Source organism: Arvicanthis niloticus, chromosome 13 (genome assembly GCF_011762505.2).
Source record: "Arvicanthis niloticus isolate mArvNil1 chromosome 13, mArvNil1.pat.X, whole genome shotgun sequence".
In the NCBI taxonomy this organism is placed as follows: Eukaryota; Metazoa; Chordata; class Mammalia; order Rodentia; family Muridae; genus Arvicanthis; species Arvicanthis niloticus.
The window spans coordinates 7,014,307-7,032,710 of record NC_047670.1 but is presented as its reverse complement, the minus strand read 5'-3'; the positions used below and the strand labels follow the sequence as shown (position 1 = coordinate 7,032,710).

The 18,404-nt window shown below is 49.9% G+C and overlaps 1 protein-coding gene across 2 annotated transcripts in view; it reads right to left on the bottom strand.

Annotated features, from left to right (window-relative positions):
- Positions 1–10,383, bottom strand: part of Znf704 (zinc finger protein 704) — a 184,230-nt gene extending 173,847 nt beyond the window's left edge. For both annotated transcript variants that reach the window (XR_013103189.1, XM_034515950.2), the window contains exon 1: positions 9,847–10,383. Coding sequence is in view for 1 of the 2 variants with exons in the window: in XM_034515950.2 (XP_034371841.1) it covers positions 9,847–10,311 (465 nt within the window). In the remaining variant the exon portion in view is untranslated. The remainder of the gene's footprint in view (positions 1–9,846) is intronic.
- Between the last annotated feature and the right edge of the window lie 8,021 nt (positions 10,384–18,404).

The following is an 18,404-nucleotide window of genomic DNA, read 5'->3' as shown; positions in this document are numbered from 1 at the left end:
TTTGGGGAGGTCTCATGAGCCACATTCCATAACAACTTTTAATGGTGGACTAACGTTGCTCCAAATGTTCAACCATAACACTGAAGCACAGAGCAGTAATGTCCCTGGGAAAGGTCACACCCCAGCATGTAGCAAAGGCAAGACTCGAAGCCAGAGCCTATTCTGTAGTGTGTCCTGACTTATAGAGAAAGACCAGGGTGGGGTGGGGGTACTGCAGGTCCTCTGCTTGGACTCAAGCCTGCTCCTGTGGGTCTAAGAAAAGGACAATGGAGGTACCACTGACGCACAGTTATCCTGACTGCAAGATTCAGCAGATAAAATGTTATGATATACAGTCTGTAAAAAGAAAGAAAAGAGGGAGGAAGGGAAGGAGGGGAGGAAGAGAGGACAAGTGGACGATTAAGTTTAAAATGCTGTCATGTCTGATATTTACTCATTTTGGTTGGCTACTCAGTCTCCAGAGAGAGAGAGACAGACAAACAGACAGTACTGTCCTTGCACATAGGGGAAGCAGTAATGTCCCTGAGAGTCTCCTGGTAAAGCAAGCACAGAAGGCCACTTCGTCACATTCATGGACCTATGGTGGTGTCAGATCCGCTGGACCTACATGGAAGGCAGACATGGTGGTACACACGTGTAACCTGGAGGCTGAGGAGGCCGAGATGGTGGATTTCTAGGGATCCCTAGACAGTCAGTTTAGCTGACTCAACGAGTATACATTCAGTAAGATACCTTGTTTCAAAAAATAAAGTGCTGGGATTGGAGCTATGCCTCAGCGGTTAGCACTGGCTGCTGCTTTTGTAGAGAACTTGGGTTTGTTTCCCAGCACCCAGATGGCAGCTCACAATGGTCTGTCACTCCAGTCCTGGGGATCTTAGATCCCCGCATGTGGTATACAGACATACATGCACTCCTCAAAAAATACACAATAAATAAAAACCCACAATAAACATATTCACTTTTAAAGTTAATTAATTTCATGGTGACTAAAACACCTAACCTGACCATTAACCTCCACATACAGACACATAAATGCATGTGTATATACATAAGTACACACATACACATGAACATATCTTCTACGATCAAATCTTCCCCACAAATTCTAACAAGGTTTTCCAAAACAGTACCTTCAGCAAAGTGGAAAAATTGAATCACTCTAATTATACTACCCCATACTCAGAGTTATATTCTGTTCCTTCTTACCCATTAAAGAGCAACAATTGAGGTTACTTGCCAAATTCAGTACAGGAATTACCTCTGGCCAGACCATATAATTTTCTTTACATAAATTGTTTGGTTGCCATTGTTTTAAGGTATATCTCAAAATTACATGCCAAGCTGTGACTCAGTAAGTTGGCTTGGAAGAACTAGTCATGATCTTATTAGAAAGAAAGAGAACAGAGGCCTTCATACCTCCCTGCCCTTCGTCAGGTAGGCATGTTGCGCTACAGGCTCCCTGGAAGCAGAGGGAGCCTATGCATTGCTATTCCCACAGGGACACCAAGGATCTCCTAACCAAAGAATGAGCGCAATCATGAACAACAGATACACAGCAGTCATCCGTATTTAGAGATTTGGCTAAGTCACAAGGCTGGTTGTGAGTTTTCAAGTACTGTGAAATTCTTCAGAGAGCCAGACAGAAACCATGGATTCACCTCAAGATGAGACTGTAGGAGGCAGCTGAAGATGTGACTTCCACAAGCAGCACAGTGTCACGGGTCTTGGTCAAGACCGTTTCACACAGATCTGAAGTTCTATGTTACAAGAGCTGCAGGACAGGGAGGGCGGGCATTCCTCCTCCCTTGTGACCTCCCAAGCTCAGGGCATGATCATCCGAGATGGGCTACTGCCTGAATCCAGTCCCCGGGTTTTAAAAGTTCAAGCACGTGCAAGGGCTGTGTCTCACTCTGGCTCCCCATTTAGAGGGGAGAGGGTTCAGGAGAGCCTGGGTTATTGTGTTTCTTCCCCTTTTTTTATTAATGCTTGAGGTGTGGGCCATTCTAGGCAACCACAGTCAAGTGTTAAGAAAGGACAGGAGACCTGAGTCATGGCTAGTAACTACTTCTGTGAACAAGCTAAATGGGAACACACCTCACCCATGCATACACTGCACAAGGTCACAGCCAGAGGCTCACGGTGCAGATTCTGTTTGTCACCATTCCCTAAGGGGACAAGGACAGGCCTGGGCAGGCTATACAGAGGAGCTCCGCCTTTCATACCAAACCAGGCAGGCCCCGCCTGCAGTACCACAGGAGAAGGAGCTTTTCAAAGTTTGATGCTGACAAGCAACATTGATAAGACTACCTTGGAAAACTGACATTTCTATCCACAACTCCAACAGAGTGGTGTGCTGATCATCTCTGGGCACAAGGAGCAATCCCAGGAGAGTCATGGCTAGGGGTAGGCAGCATGAGGCACTGTATCAGAAGCCAGAGCTGGACAGGTATTTCTTCTTACAAGAGCTATACCCTCCACAGACAAGGCAGGGAGAGTAGATTACTAGAAAATCTCCATGTCCCTTCCAGCTCAGCACTCTACAGACCTGTGAACGACAACTTTGTGTGGTGTGCTTTAGCACACACTTTCTGCGAGAGCCAACACAATTTGCAAAGCATGACCTTGTTAGAAAACTAGAAGGTAGGGCGGGACGCAGTATCCCTGCCATAGGCCCTTTGTGTCATCTGATGGCCAAGAGAGAAGCTGCAAGATGTGTTAACCCCCCTAGAGAGCGGGCGCACAGCCAGATACCACACCCAGTCAATACTGTGTCCACTAGGAACGGCAACGCTAACCCACATTACCTCATTTGAAAGTGTTCTCTCCCCAGCTTTTCCATACAGGAAATCTTGGTGGACTTGCAGCAATCTTTTGTGTCCAGGATCCTCTTGAATTTATATTAGATCAGTGAATTGCCAATCTTTCTAGGTTGCTGGGTTCTGCTTGGTTAAACTTGTACACAGCCTTCAAAAGCACCATCCTGGGCCTTGTTATCTAAGCTCCCAGCTGTTCTGTCTTTGCCAAATATCGAAATATTATTAAATCCTTCTCCGTTTGACACTGCCCTGTTACTGTTGAAGAACTGTTCACTGTGTCACTTAGTATTTTTACAGACTCTCTCGGGAGCACTGTTAGGGTTCCAGGTATGCAACGGGAAGTTGAAAACACTGTAATACAAAGTTTCTCTTCTTATTTCAATTAAGAACTTAATTGAACTTGGCTAAACTTGACGAGGGGCCTACAGTACTAGAGGAGACAGCACAGATTCTTAAGCAGCAACAACTGCTCTGCATTCTCAACTGTCTGGCACAGGATGGCCGTGTAGTTCCCAGATGCACATTAAGAGGTTTCAGACTGGAACAGCCAAGTGAATGAAAAGCTTAGGGACCTAGAATCCCTAGGCTGGAACGATATCCACACACCTTCACTAGCAATGCAGTCAGCAACAGGGTCCCTGCCTGCACGAGCACACACCCTGATTCCTGATTGGAAAAAATGGAATAGGTCTCCCTCTCTTTAGCAAGTCCTCGGTAATTCCCCTTTTGGGCTTAGTCTCCATTCAAAAATATCCTAGTATATGTATGGGAATTCTGGGCAGGGAGCCAGTCCAGTTTGAACCAGTTAAGACTACACGTACAGCAAGGCAAACTCTATCCTCCAAGTTAACTTTTACGAGGAAGTCCCCTATTTTTCCCACCTTATGATGATTAAAAGCAGACGTATTGTGGGAAAGGGCATACACACTGATAGCCTCTCAAGCCTGTCAATCAAAACAGAAAATCACTGCACTACTCCCCTTAGCAACCTAGAGCCCATAAAGGAAGCTCCAGACAATAACTGCTCCTCTGGGCCAGTCTAGCTGAAAAAGCCCATGATTCCTTGTAGTGTATCTGTACACTCTCTTAAGTAAAGCACACTGAGATGGTGAGAGCATTCAGTGGGTCAAAGCATTTGGGCAGAAGCCAAAAGGCCAGAATTTAATACTCAAAATCAAGGTTTAAATAAATAAATAAGGTGGATGTAACATGCTTATTACACAACAAAAGGCAAAGACAAGAGAATCTTCTATAAGCCAACAGGCCAGCTGGTCCAGAGTACACAGCATGACATAGACAAGAAACCTACCACAACAAAGTGGAGAGGACCAACTCCCCAAAGCTGCTCTCAGACTTCCACAAGTATGCACCGCAGCATGTGAACCTATGCCTGTGTGGGTGTGTACGTGTGCACGCACAGTTATTTGAATATGATGCTAATAACCTAAAACACCAGGTCCAGGCAGACCACAGGGAACAGGTGTGATCAGAAGCCTGGGCTATGGGTGCAAAGCCATGCCTGTATCTGCAACCATCTATCTTGAAACAGGATAGTGCCTAAGGTGGTATCCTCAGCTGGAGACTGGGGGCCCCACTAACTCAAGTCTTACATTCTCAGGAAGTACTCCTGAATTCAGATGAAATATTTAGAACTCCTGTCTCAAATGGATGCAGTGAACACTTAATGTTGGAACCCAATTGTCATGGTTTATTGATTTAACCTCTGTTTCCTCCACAACTTTTTTATTATTCCTGCCCCGCCCTCTCCCGCCCTTATTATTCTGGTTCTCTGTGGTCCCTCCTGGCAGCCAGAGCCCAAGCAGCACCAGCAAGAACCAGTGCCTCCTCTCCTTTCCATTACACAGAAACCCAACCCTGCTTAATGCTGCTTTTTCCTTCTCCACAGGAAGCTCAGCAGGGACACTGGCCAGGACTCTAGTCCCTGGTCTGGACTGAGCAGCAGTGCCTCTAAGCTGTTGTCCCTTCTATGACACTAACAGTAACGTCTGACTATACATGTCACAGACAGCTATGGGGGCCATGTAAAGGTTAAAACAAGCCTGCACCTTACAACTGCACTGGCCATGGGAATCACTCCGTGTGTGTAGCTAGGATTCCTTTTATGATTGTCACTCCATGCAGGCGGCAAGAGCATGAAGCTGGGAAACCACACACCCAGGCAGGCTTCTTGCTCTATAAACCACAAACTCCAGCCGGGCTCGCTCTATGGTCTGGAACTCCACTTTGTCTCCCCAGCACACTGGCTTTCCTGAGCTCTCATACATCACTTCACACCTGCCAACAGGTCTTCAACTCGCCCACAAATCACCCTCATCCACTCCTGCTCTTCTGCGGCATGGGAGAATAGAGGCTATCAGGCATGCACTATGTCACCTGACATCATATGTACAGAAAATGGACCTCAGCTGACTCCCTTTCTCCACCGTTTCTACCTTTGCCAATTCACTAGAAAAAGAATTCAAAGGGCAGCCCTCTTCCTCCTGGGTTCCAGGAGCTACAGCGCCTTCCCTATGCAGCCACCCCCTCTTCCCTCTGCTCCTCTCGACGTCCCAGGGTACCCAGAGACGCCCGGTGATCCTCATACCCTCATGCACTCCGGCCCTTGTACAATCGCTGCCTTTCAGACTGGGAGGAACACGTGATCTTTTTTCTGACCAAGACAGTATGGCAAAGGCAATGGGGTCATTTCTGCCCATGGAAGATAGTCCTACGCAAGGGACGGCCCCAGGCAGGAGGCCATGCTGAGGAGGCCCACAAGAAGAACAACCGGAGGGAAGTGGGACCTGGAAAAATGAACTCTGGGAGTGATGGAGCACTCATGAGATGCAGTCAGCAAGAAGCTGGGGTCCTCGGTCTTTCTGTTTCAGGGAAATGAACTCTACTCATTCATTCTGAACCTAGAAGAGAGTTCTTTCTTGGCCAAACTCCAGATAAGAAATCAATCCATCTAACCCTGGCTTTGTGAGACTCGGACAAAGCTCAGGCGAGAACCTAGCTCATAGCGGGCTCTGCTGCCTCTGAGGGGGAAATGACTGACAATCTGTTACAAAGTAACAGAAAACTAACAAGTGTGACCTCTTTTGGAAAAGGCCTCATATCCTGGTCACCATTCCAAAGCTCACTTCATTTCACCTGGAAAAAAACAAAATAGACCTTTCTATTTTGTTCCTTGAACAAAACTTAGGAAAAAGAATTCTAATGGCAAATCCTAACAACCTCACTGAACTTCACGGTTCAGTCCACTTGACTAACTACACAGACGTCTATCAAGAATACTAGTAGGGGTGGGGTGGGTGGAGAGATGGCTCAGCGGTTAAGAGCACTGGTTGCTCTTTCAAAAATCTTGGGTTCAATTCCCACGAGTCACAGTATGGCTCACAACCACCTGTAACACCGGTCATCCAGGGGCTGACACCTCTGGCCTCCGTGGCACTGCACACATGGTGCACATACATGCATGCAAGCAAAGCACCCATAACATGGGAATGAAGGTTACAAAGAAGAGCACTCAGGCCCTATTATCTAGCACACGTGAAATGTCTCTACTAACTGAACATCTGAGTACTGGTCCCGGCTCACTATTCCTCAGTTGTTGGAGCTATTTCTTCTCTGGGTTTCTGAACTCTACATTTTGTATATATTTGATGCTGCTTCAACTATCTCCACCAGCCTCTCCTAGGACCCACTAAACTGGTGCTGTGCCTCAGAGCCTACTGTATGACCTCTGACATCAACATGCTGGTAACCGTCAAGGTCCCCTTTCTGATGCATACCCTAAGCCCACCAGCCTGCTGGCAACCTCCATGTAAAAGTTCCCCACACATCCTACTGTGTTCAAACAGAGCACTCAGCCAGGCCATTTCCCCAATCTCAGCAAATGGCACATCCTCTGTGCCAGGATCCTCTGAATCCCTCTCTTCCTTCACTTCCTTGCTCCACCTCTCCCCTGAGGTGGTCCACTCTGTCCTAAGCCCTCCTACCAGCTGCTGATGCTAAGAGCTCAAATATCTCTGAGAACTGTATCAACTCCAGTACTCCACTGCTTTCCCAGCTCCTGCTGCTGGCCTCTATTCTCCCCGGCAGTATGGGCTTTGAAAAATACCAACCGCCTGGCAGGCTTTCCTGATGAAAACCTCCCAAAGACTCTGTCTTTAAGGACTGCGTTTCCTTTACTGGCCCAGGCCTGCCTCTGAGCCACCTCCTTCCTATCAAGCCCCTGCCACAGCCATGAGCTGCTTCTCACCTCAAGACTTACAGCTGCTACTCCCCTTGGAAAGATTCTGTGCAAAATGTCTGCTTGAAGATCAAATCTCCCCTCCCAAGAAGGGTGCCCCCCCATCCCACCCCCCAAGCCTTCTCTTTTTGTTTTAGCATCTAAAACAGAACTATTTCCCTCCTGGTGTTACCCTAGGCCTGCCAGGCAATCCCGTCTTTTCTTTTTCCCATCCCCCTCTCCCTTATTGAGTCCTGGTCTGAGCACCTCAGCGGGATCATCAGTTCAGGCACTAAGTACACTTGATTCACATCTGTAAGACAGATGCCGTGGGCAGAAGAAGCAGGCTGATTCAAAATGACTTGGCTGTCATCTCCACCCCTGGCTGCCCTCCACGCTCAGACACTCTCACGGTTAATATACCCATAGCACATTTCCCACCCACCAGCTCCATGACAATTTCTGTGACAGCTCCTAGATCAGACAAACACGGTTATACAGGAAAGAAGAAACAGAATTCTTGGAGGTACTTTCCTGCAGTTCATAAGTAGGACCGGCTGAGATGTTCCAGAAGGTGGGGACACTTGTGATGCGAGCATGACAACCTGAGTTTGAACTCTGGAAAGCTGAAAGGTGGATGTAAAGAACAGACTCTATCCAAAGTTCTCCTCCGACTTCCCTAAGTGCTCCATGGCTCCGGCTCGCACACTCACACATGCACACTCACACATGCACACTCACACCCTGATTTTAATATTTTTTAAAGAAAAGGTTGTAAGTATCCGATCACTGATAATCTGCCGGAGTCTTCCCATCCTGAGAGAGAAGAGCCCCAGTTCTGTCACTTGCTAAGAGGGGACAAAGGAGGGAGACCTGCTGACCCAGCCACTGATGGCTACCCTTCGCTCTCTGGGCTTTAACCAACTCTGGTGTGGTCACTGGATTTACTCAGGGAGGCCGGTGAGCTCTGAGCAGCAACTGCACAAATCACGGCCCAGTGCATTATGTGCAAGAATTCTAAAGTCACAACCTACTGTGTTCTAGATTAGCATCTGGCACAAAGCAAGTACCTGTCAAAAACGTGAACATATAGAAATGTAAATTTGTTATGTTCCATTAAAAAATCTCCTCCAATGCAGTATCAGGATATCTCTAAAGTTATGAAAAAAGAAAATAAATTATACCACAGTATATTCAGCACGTAACTTGTAAAAAGTTGTAAGCAATGTGCTATAAAAGTTGTGAGCAAAGCAATGTGTTAGAAATTTGAAAAAATTTGAATTTACTTGGAGATGTGAAAAATCTTTTCTACTAATGCTAACAATCACACCCTAGATATTCTGAGTTAAAGAACAGATTTCTTTCCTACACTGGGCCTGCTTGGATCACAGGGCATAACGTATTAATTTTTCTAAGTCAACTTGTATAATCGCCGTTCAAACTCCCGGACACATTTCGAGTGTGTATGAACAACACTGCTGGGGGGGGGGGGGACTCCTCTGTCTTATTCAGTGTCACTGATGCTATGGAACTTAATTCAAATCCAGCTATATCCTGTTGCCACACAAAGCAGGCTTTTCAGCAGGCACCAGTAATGAGTGTGGGCACAGTCCGGATTCCAACAAGCAGCTGTCAAAAGCAATCACCCAAATGACCATTTGCTCAAGTCTTCTCACACGGGCAGGCAGTTGTACTTCAGGGTGGTCTAGGAAAGAAGAGGTTCCCACATCTATTGCGGGGCTACGCTAACTGTTGTTTAACTTTTCTTTGTAAATACAATTTCAAGCTTCCAGACACTTTTGAGGGCGGGCACCATTAAACAACCACCATCATCACCACCTCTATCAAGTTCACTCGTTTATATGTATTTTCTTCTGAACGCTCCTAGAGTTTTTGGCTATCCTGCTGTCTTAAGAAACACTGGAGAGAAATTACTCTCCATCGCTTGGCCACTTGCTGCCCTCAAAACTTCTTAGCAACATACACGGTGCAAGAACCTCAACGCTGTTTGCTTTGTCCAATAGCGGGATTGGAAGCTCGGACAGCCAGTTGTGTAATAATAAACCCTTTATCTCCTGAAGATACAAAAACGGAAAGATCGCTTGTTGCCCTAGCGCGGATGGGGACTTGGTGAGAATTCTCAGCTGAAAGTCACATACATTTTAAACGCCACCCCTCTCCCTCCCCCCAACACAAACACCTTTCCCGTTTTCCTCATTCCTCATATGTAATCGTAAGGGGGGGGGGGGGGGACAAAGTGCTTAGGATGTCCAGTTTAAGGAGGGCGAGGAAAATCGCGGGGGGCGGGGGGGGGGTGGAGACAGCAAAAAGCACTCGGAAAGGTCTTGGTTGTTGCTGCACAGGCTCACAGCTTTCACAAGTGCCTGTGATGGAACCCGACCAACAACTGTTCTCAGGTGAAGGGAGGTGTTGCAGGTTGCTGGCTACTTTCCAGAAGCTTGAACAAGGGAAGGAAGACTCCTGCGGCCCCAGAGCAGAATAAAATGTCAATGCCTGGCCGATCGGGGCTCCTCCCTCGTCCAGTTCCCAAGTTCCTCACCCTGCCCGGGAGAAACGTTCCTTCCTTCCCTACCGGCACGCGGGACCACGAATCCGCCCGGCCTCAGAGCAACCACAGGCCGCCCGGGCGCTGCTGAGCCACAGTTCCACGCGCTGCCCACGGCCGCCTGACACACCCCTCCCGGCCCGCGCCACTCCGCTCGGCCTCCCGGGCGGCCCGGCGCCCCGCCGAGCCCTCTGCGCCCCCCAACCCGAACCTCGGCAGCTCGCTCGCACCTTTACCGCGCCCCGGGCCGGGCCCTTGGGAAGCGCACGGCCCGGCCCGAGGGGCACGAAGCGCTCCTCGGCGTCCTCGTCATCCTCGTCGCCGTCCACCACCTCGACGACCACCTCTTCGTCCTCTTCCTCGTCGTCGTCCTCCTCCTCCGCGACCCCTCGGGGCTTCTCCGCTACCCGCCCGCGCGTCCTGCGCCTCCGGCCCGCGCCCTCTTCGTCCTCGTCCTCCTCTCCCAGCAGCAGCAGGACCGGCGACGAGGCGGCGGCAGCGCGCGAGGAGCCGGTCCCGCGCGGCGGCGGCGGCGGCAGCGGCGGCAGCGGCGGCCTCCAGCTTCCCGGTGCGGCGGCCGGGCTGGGGCCGGGGGGCGGGAGCCCCAGAGCGGCGGCCTCGGGGGCGGGAGCGGGCGCGGCGCCCCCGCGGCGGCCGCCCAGGCTGGGGCGCTTGGCCAGGCGCCTGGCCTGCATGCCTGCGCCGGGCTTGCGGGCCGGGGCGCCGGGCTCCTCGCGGGCTGCGGCCGGGCCCGGGGCCGTGCGGCTGCGGGACCGCCTCCGGGGCTGGCCGCGGCCGCTGGCTGGCAGACGCGCGGACGCCGCCTTCGCTGGTCCGGCCCGCGGGGACGCCGGCGGCTACGGCGGGGCGGCGCGCCGGCCGCGGGCGGGGGTGGGTGTGAGCGAGCGCGCCGCTACCGCTGCCGCTACCTCCGCCTGCGCCGCCCGGGAGCCGCGGGCTGCGCTGCGCTCCATGCGGCCGGCGGCCGGGCCGGCGCGCGCCTCTCCGGGCCCTGCGCCCGCGCGCTCAGGGCCTACCACGGTGTCCTGGGCGCGAGCTGTTTGTGTCGTGTCTTCACCGCCTCCCCCCCTCTTCCCCAGTCCTCGCAGCCTTCCCGGTCTCTCGTTCAGACAAAACCCGGACTGGATTTATTTCCCAGACCCGTGCTCTCTGAAAATCTGCCGGCTTCCTAGCAGTTGGCCGGGACACTGAGGCCACCATTGCCCCTGGGCCCACGTCTCCCTCTGGTGGGAAGAGCGTAGGTTTAGCCCGCAGGAAGGTGCTTGCTTAAGAGATTTACTCAGAATGGTTCTCCATCACGACCACTGGTGCTCAAGTGGAGTCCTACCAGGTGTGCCAATCCGAGCTTTGGGGTCAGTTCCCAATGTGAGTCCTTAGTCACAGAGATTCCCGCAACATCTTCATGACTCTCTACCAGGCTCCCTTAAGCACCAGGTTGTAGTAGGCCTTGCCTCATGGTCTCTACTCAGGGCAAGTTCGGCCATCTAACGTTTTTTTCTTCCAGTTTCTACCTGAGGACCTTACCTGGAGATATCAGCCAAATTCCAAAAGCTTTCTGTTCTTGGTTTGATCTACTGGCATTGTCCCAGTCCAGAAGAAGCAAGATACCAAGTGGTCAAGATTGTTATTTCAGTTTTTTCTATGATGTAAGAGCTAGCAGAAGCCCAGTTTGCCATGTAATGAATGGCGGCCACTTTCGGAGGTAGTAAACCAGACATTGTGCATCCAAATTATGCCCCTAAATTCTACAGGTTTGGGCTATGGCTGGGAAGGCCTTATTCATCAGCTGCTGAGTAAAAAGATGTCCACATGTTCTGCTCAGTTGTTGGAGATTGAACATCACGTGGCTTGCTAGACACATGATGGGGCTCATTCAATGTTTATTTGGGGTGCCTTCCAACCCCTAAATAGGGACGGGGACAAAGATTTTAAAATAAACTTTGGGTCGCCTTCTAGTCACTTGCCTTGAGGGACTAATTGAAGGTTGAGCTCTATGCCTGAGAATAAACCTCTTGCTTTTGCATTGAAAAAATAAATAAGTAATAATAATAAAATGAACTTTGTCCTCCTGGAAACTGATTACCATCAGAAAATTCATGTTTTAAGTAATCGCACCCAAAAATATTGGTGCGTTTTAAAGCCTCCTTATTCTCACTTCCTTAGAGGCACTGGTCCACAGCTCCTGTCCATTGTTCATGCCGAAATGCCTTTCCAAGCAGCCCCTCCTTTCACTTCCCAAAGCTCTGATAACAAACACCTCACCACAGTGAAAGCGGAAGTGCCTCGTTATGAAGAGGTGGTGTGCACCCTTGCAGTCTCCCCTGTCCCACTCCAGACAGGGCCACAGGATTTATCTCCCTCAAACAGCATTCAGATCACACAGTTTCTAGTGAACTTTTCATCTGTGAATATCCTGTTCAGGACTTTAGAATGAGCAACCATTGTAACTGGAGCATTGTAATTTATGGGTGTGTCTTGGATGTGGCTAGTCCCTCCCAGCAGCAAGTGCAAGTGAATTGTTTCAGTGAATGCTACAGGGTAGGCACAGGCAAGGAGTGAAGCTGCTCTCCTCCAGATTTAAGACAGTAGCTTGATTGATCTCGGATGATTTGGAGAGAGGCAGCTAAGTTTATGGGTCTCTGGCAAGGGTGGGCAGGGGGCTCCAGGATCTGTGGTAGAGGTGCAAAAGAGATCTTGTAGACTAACATAACATACTAACGTAACAGCTGTCATGAATCCCAATAGCTGTGACCCTTGCGACACCAGGTTGCTTGACTGTCTCTAGGCCGAGTGGGTACAAAGCCTCTCACGGGAGACTCGGGCTGTTTCCCAGCCACTTGTATGGCATTTTGTCCTGATTGCACTTGGCTCTGACCCAGTGGAGATGCTAGATTACAGAGTGTAGAAGGTTAGCTGAAGGGGAGACCCTGTCGATGCAGCTTTGGGTAAATCATCATTCATGCTGGGGTAAACTTTTCCAGTGGCACAACTGCTTTGGTTTGCTCATGTTCCTGTAAGTAACTACTTTCTCATGTTTGGAAGCCAGCCCAATAAAGTCACTGGTTCCCGAAGGGGGCTTTAGTGAGACTATGCTTTGGTTCATCTATGTCATGTGACAAAACTTTTCCTGGGGAGACAAAACACACTTATCATCTTAACCCCAGATAGGGAACCCATGACAGTCCAAAGTGTGGATACCATCAGTGTGACTTGGTGAACTTGGTGAGTCAGTGTTATTGGGGTCACTCTCAGGAGCAGGAACAGCTGGCTCAACTGAGTCATGAGCTCCCCTGAGGAGCTGCGGACAAATAACAGCTTCCAAAGGAGGGAAAGGCAGTTGTCTTTGACAGTATGACTCCAGAGAGGTCAGCCACACTCTAACGGATAGCCCCACACCCAGGAATAAGTATACAAACAGCAAAAAGTAAAGTCGATGGGTTATTAAATTTAGAGAGAGAACAGGTCACAAAGCTGGGGGATTAAGAGGTGGATAGATCTGAAAGGAGTCCAGGGGAAGAGTTGGGGGTGGATATTATCAAAATACCTTGCGTGAAAGTCTCAAAGAACTCTTGTTTTGTAGGCTAATGAGTTAATATATATATATATAATCAGTTTAGAAGAAAACCACATCCTGCTTTCTTGTGCATTCCGTGGGTTCCTGGGATGGAACTTGGAGGCTCAGGCTTGCTCAGCTAGCACCTTCACCTAATAACCTGTATCCACACTTACCTTCCCTCAGGGTTAGAGCGATCAAACTCAGATCCCCCTGCTCTTTTCCTCCAAGCCCCAGGGAGGCTCTCAGGTTGGAGTACACAGTGAGCTACAGAGCCCTTGTGGAGAGGACAATCAGGAGAGACAAGTGAACATGGCTAAGAGGAACAGTGAGTGCTAGAGAAAAGGCAAACGGAGTAGAGTGGAGGTGCTTTAACATACAGAGATGTGGGTCCCAGCCTGGTGGTCCATGAAGGCTACAGTAGATCAGAGCATCACAAGTCCAAGGCCAGCCTGTTAGCCTACAAAGGGAGAATGCGTCTACACATCACAGCCATGAACACACAAAAGAAACCAAGAAGTGTGTTTGTGTTTATATCAAAACAAATTTAAGAAAGGCATGGAACTCAGCATGAGACTCAAATCAGAACATGCCATGGCCCAGGTCTCAGTCCTGCAGACTGTGCTCCAGTCGCTCAGCTCTGCTCTGGGTAGAGTGACAGTGCGATGCACTGGGACAACTATGGCTTGCCATCTCCTGTCTGGTTTCTTGTGATCCACGGTGATTCTTAAAGCTTTGCCATTTGGGTACCAAAGATGCAAAACGATGTGTTTAAAAATGATTGGAGAAAACAAGGCTCAATTTGACATTTTGTTTAATATTTTTAAGATTCAGAAAAATAGAAATCATGGTCCCCAAATCGTGAAGTCCAACCATAACCTATGCAGAAACACAACAGACTCACCCACCACTGGTAGCACTTTGACATCTTGATCAACCTTAAGTAGTTAGATCTGTTGATCGTGGTAGCTCCTTCTAAAAAACTATTTTTAAATGAAAAATAATGGTTTTGGCCTTTACAAAGGTATGAAAGTAAGATTAGGTTCATCTTTCTACACTTCTGGGAAACTCACAAATGAGCTCAGGTGAGGACTGTCACAGCCTGTATGGAGACAGGGTAAGATCATGTTCTTACAGCCTTCCAGAAAGCCTGGCTGACTCACAGTTTCACGTGACAATTTCTCCTGTGAACAGTTCAATCCTGCAACCACACTGTACTTTCCTGTAGTTCTAGGTAAAGCCTTCTGAAGACTTGCTATTTGGAGCAGGATCGTATATTACTCTCCCTTCCCCATCCCTCCTCTCTCTCTCTCTCTCTCTCTCTCTCTCTCTCTCTCTCTCTCTCTCTCTCCCCCCTCTCCCCTCTCCCCTCTCCCCTCTCCTCCCCTCTCCTCCCCTCTCCTCCCCTCTCCTCCCCTCTCCTCCCCTCTCCTCCCCTCTCCTCCCCTCTCCTCCCCTCTCCTCCCCTCTCCTCCCCTCTCCTCCCCTCTCCTTCCCTCTCTCCCCTCTCCTCCCCTCTCCTCCCCTCTCCTCCCCTCCCCTCCCCTCCCCTCCCCTCCCCTCCCCTCCCCTCCCCTCCCCTCCCCTCCCCTCCCCTCCCCTCTCCTCCCCCCTCCCCCCTCCCCCCTCCCCCCTCCCCCCCCCCCCCCTCCCCCCCTCCCCCCTCCCCCCTCCCCTCTCTCCCCCCTCTCTCTCCTCTCTCTCCCCTCTCTCCCCTCGCTGCACTATCTTCTCTCTATTCCGTCTCTTCCCTCTCTCGCCTCTCTCTCTCTGCCCTCTCTCCCCTCTCTCCCCTCTCTCCCCTCTCTCCCCTCTCTCCCCCCTCTCCCCCCTCTCCCCCCTCTCCCCCCTCTCCCCCCTCTCCCCCCTCTCCCCCTCTCCCCCCTCTCCCCCTCTCCTCTCTCTCTCTCTCTCTCTCTCTCTCTCTCTCTCTCTCTCTCTCTCTCTCTCTCTCTCTCTGATTTGCAGCTTTGTTTGCCATGGGGTGGCAGTACAAAGAACACCTGGCTAGGATTCTAGAAGCCTAGCTTGAATTCTGCGGGTGACACTCACTAAGGCCCTCTTCGCCGAGGAGCTCACAAGTGGCTGAGATGTGCTCCCCACTTTTACAGTGGATGGTATCGGCATGGCGCGTGTTCAGATGGAGCAGTTGCACACTGTTAGCCGTCACAGATAAAACCTGACATGTGCCCACAATGGATATTCATAAATTTGCTTGAGGTTATGTGCTCTCTAACACCAACCGCTTGCCTCTGTGTCTAGGAACATGACTTTCCATTTCATGGAAGCTGTTTGGTTAGGAACACAGAATTTATTTAGGAACATCTCATTTCACCGTTTGTTCAGTGTTGAGATGCCTGGTGGATTTGCAGAGTCCTTGGTACATTTTATCGTATGTTTCTAGTACTTCTTTTTCTGCAAAGTGCAGAGTGGTCAGTCTCAGACAGGCAGATCATTACCACTAGTGACTTCCATAGCCCTGAAGCGTCCTGTCTTCCTCTTCTGTCAGTGTTTTCATCAGCGTTTCCAGTGCAGCGGCTGGAATGCTACTCATGGCATAGGCAAGCCAGAGAGGGAAGGCAGCCCGGTTCCGGGAACTCGCCACAGGTCAGCTGAGCCTCGGAGAACTGGAAGAAGAGGGGAGCTGGTGTGTGGCCTTCTGCATTCCTGTCTGTTCACTTTGCTTTCTACCGCTGTGATAAGCACAAGGACCACAAGCGACTTGGAGAGGAACTCGCTGATTTCACCATAAGTTTTAGACCATCATGAAGGGGGGTCGAGGCAGGAATTGAAGCAGGGACCAAGGAGAAGCACTACTTAGTGGCATGCTTCTTATGGCTTGCTCAGTCTGCTTTCTTGTATAATCTAGAACCGCCTCCCCAGGGGCGGTACCGCCCGTAGTGGGCTGGGCCCTCCCAAATCAAGTGCTTACCCAAAAAAATGCCCTAAGGATTTGTTTACAGGCTGTCTGATAAAGGAGTTTCCTTCCCTCCTCCCTGATAATTTTTTTTTTTTTTTTTTTTTTTTTTTTGGTTTTTGAGACAGGGTTTCTCTGTGTAGTCCTGGCTGTCCTGGAACTCACTCTGTAGACCAGGCTGGCCTCGAACTCAGAAATCCACCTGCCTCTGCCTCCCAAGTGCTGGAATTAAAGGCGTGCGCCACCACCGCCCGGGGTGATAATTCTTTCTTGAATCAAAGCCACAAAATAACTAAGACGCTGTGGTTGCCTCTCTCAGATTGCACAGGTCTCGTTATCTGCTGCACTGGAGCAGGGTCCACAGACCACTGGGACCACACCCTTAGTCTTGTGATGAGGGGGCGGGGAGTTTCAGACATTTGGAGTACTTAGAGAAGTCCCGCTGCTCGGAATGGGTTCCATCTTGGTCCTGAGCCTCACTTGTGGCCACGTGTGGAATGAGGTAGGAGGTGCCCTTCACCAAACCAGGTGAAGAGGAGAGTACTGGCTACTGGGCAAACAGAGCAGGTGAAGCCCTAACGCCCCTCCCAAAGCCAGCAGCAGCACAACTGTTTTGCCAGGTTGGCTTTCATTTCCACTCATTATCTTTTTACTCCCCCTAACTTTATAAAATGGTAGAGCTTTATTCTCACAGATGAATCCTAGAGATACTCGACAAAGCACATCAGGAAAATATTGTCAGAAAGAGTACACATATATTCATATATTTTCATAAACTCTGAGAAATGACCATTTAAAATCTGACAGGAAGCCAGAGCAAAAGGCTTAAACACACACACACACACACACACACACCCACACCCACACACACCCCAAAACCAAAAAAACCTTTAAGCCTTATCCCAGATGACACCAGTCAAGTGTTGTAACCTGGCAAGATAGCCCTGCAGTTAAGAGCCTTGGCTTCTCTTCCAGAGGACCCGGGTTCTACAACCTGCACAGTGGCTCACCAACTGTAACTCCAGCCCCTCCATGAACACTGCATACATGCAGGCAAAAGACCCATGGACATTAAGTAAATTTTTATTAAGAGCAAAGATCTCTACTGTGGAGTTTTTACTACAAGGCGCACTGTTGGACTGTGCCCTGTAGTGATCCCACCCTGCCTTGTGGTTGAAACACAGCCCTGCCCACCTTCATCAAGGACACTGCTTCGGGATTTGCCCTCGCTAACAGGGCCACAACGGAATGAGTGTTGGGAGAGTGTGCACATTGGCTCGATGTATTGTTCAATATGGATTCCTGACAGAGCTGCCTGCACCCACGGCCTGATACTGAATGTGTGCGCATCACACATGTGTTCATGCTAGCCCACACACACCCCTGTCTTTGATGGTACCTTTCCCTGCTGTCTACTGTGGTCAGTGTCCCATCAAACCCATCTTGATTCTCTTGGATCCCTGGAGAATTTCCCTTTTGTGTTCAGCGTTCACTTCATAGTCTGCTGATCCATCTGACCTCTGTCCATATGGGCAGCAGAGTGAAGGTTTTTCTCCACAGATGCATGTGTAGGAGGAGCTAAGGTGGGAGGAGTAAGGAGAGGGAGAGGAGGGGAGGGGAGGAGAGATGTAGCCATGGATGACCACACATGTAACGAGAGCAGCCCTGGGTAACGACTTATCTAGGTTAGTTAATTGGGAAACTTCTATAATTATGTGGGCATATTGTTATTGAGCATTACCAAATATATAAAGCCTTTGATTAATATTTAAGCTTTAGAGTCTCATTTCCAACCTGCCCCGCGTGGATGGCGGGATGGTCTGGGCCCAGCCCAGCCCAGCCTTGTGGAGACAGCGTGGGAGATTGGCAGAGCCATCTCTGTTGGGATCTACACTAGTCCCTGTTCGGGCGCCAAAATAATGTTGGGGTCCACACTAGCCCCACGTTGGGGCGGCCAAAAACGTCGCAGCCCAGGCAAAATGTTGAGGCCCGGGCCAACCCACGTTTGGGCGGCCACTGTATCCCGGCCCAAGCTGCCGCTCTGGTCTGTGGGTCGGGGTTCAGCAAGAGCGAGGGTGAGGGCAGACTCTACCTAATGGCTGATGTGTCTGATTCTCTGATCTCAGTCTGATTCTGATCTGTTCTGTCTCTGCCTTTTATATGTCTTACTTCTAAGCCACGCCTCTAAGTTACACCTTTAATCATGCCCTTAGGTCTTGTCTCTAACTCTGATCTCTATACTTCTAAGTCATACTCTTAAGTCACACACCTTTAATCTCACACACCTTTAATCTCAC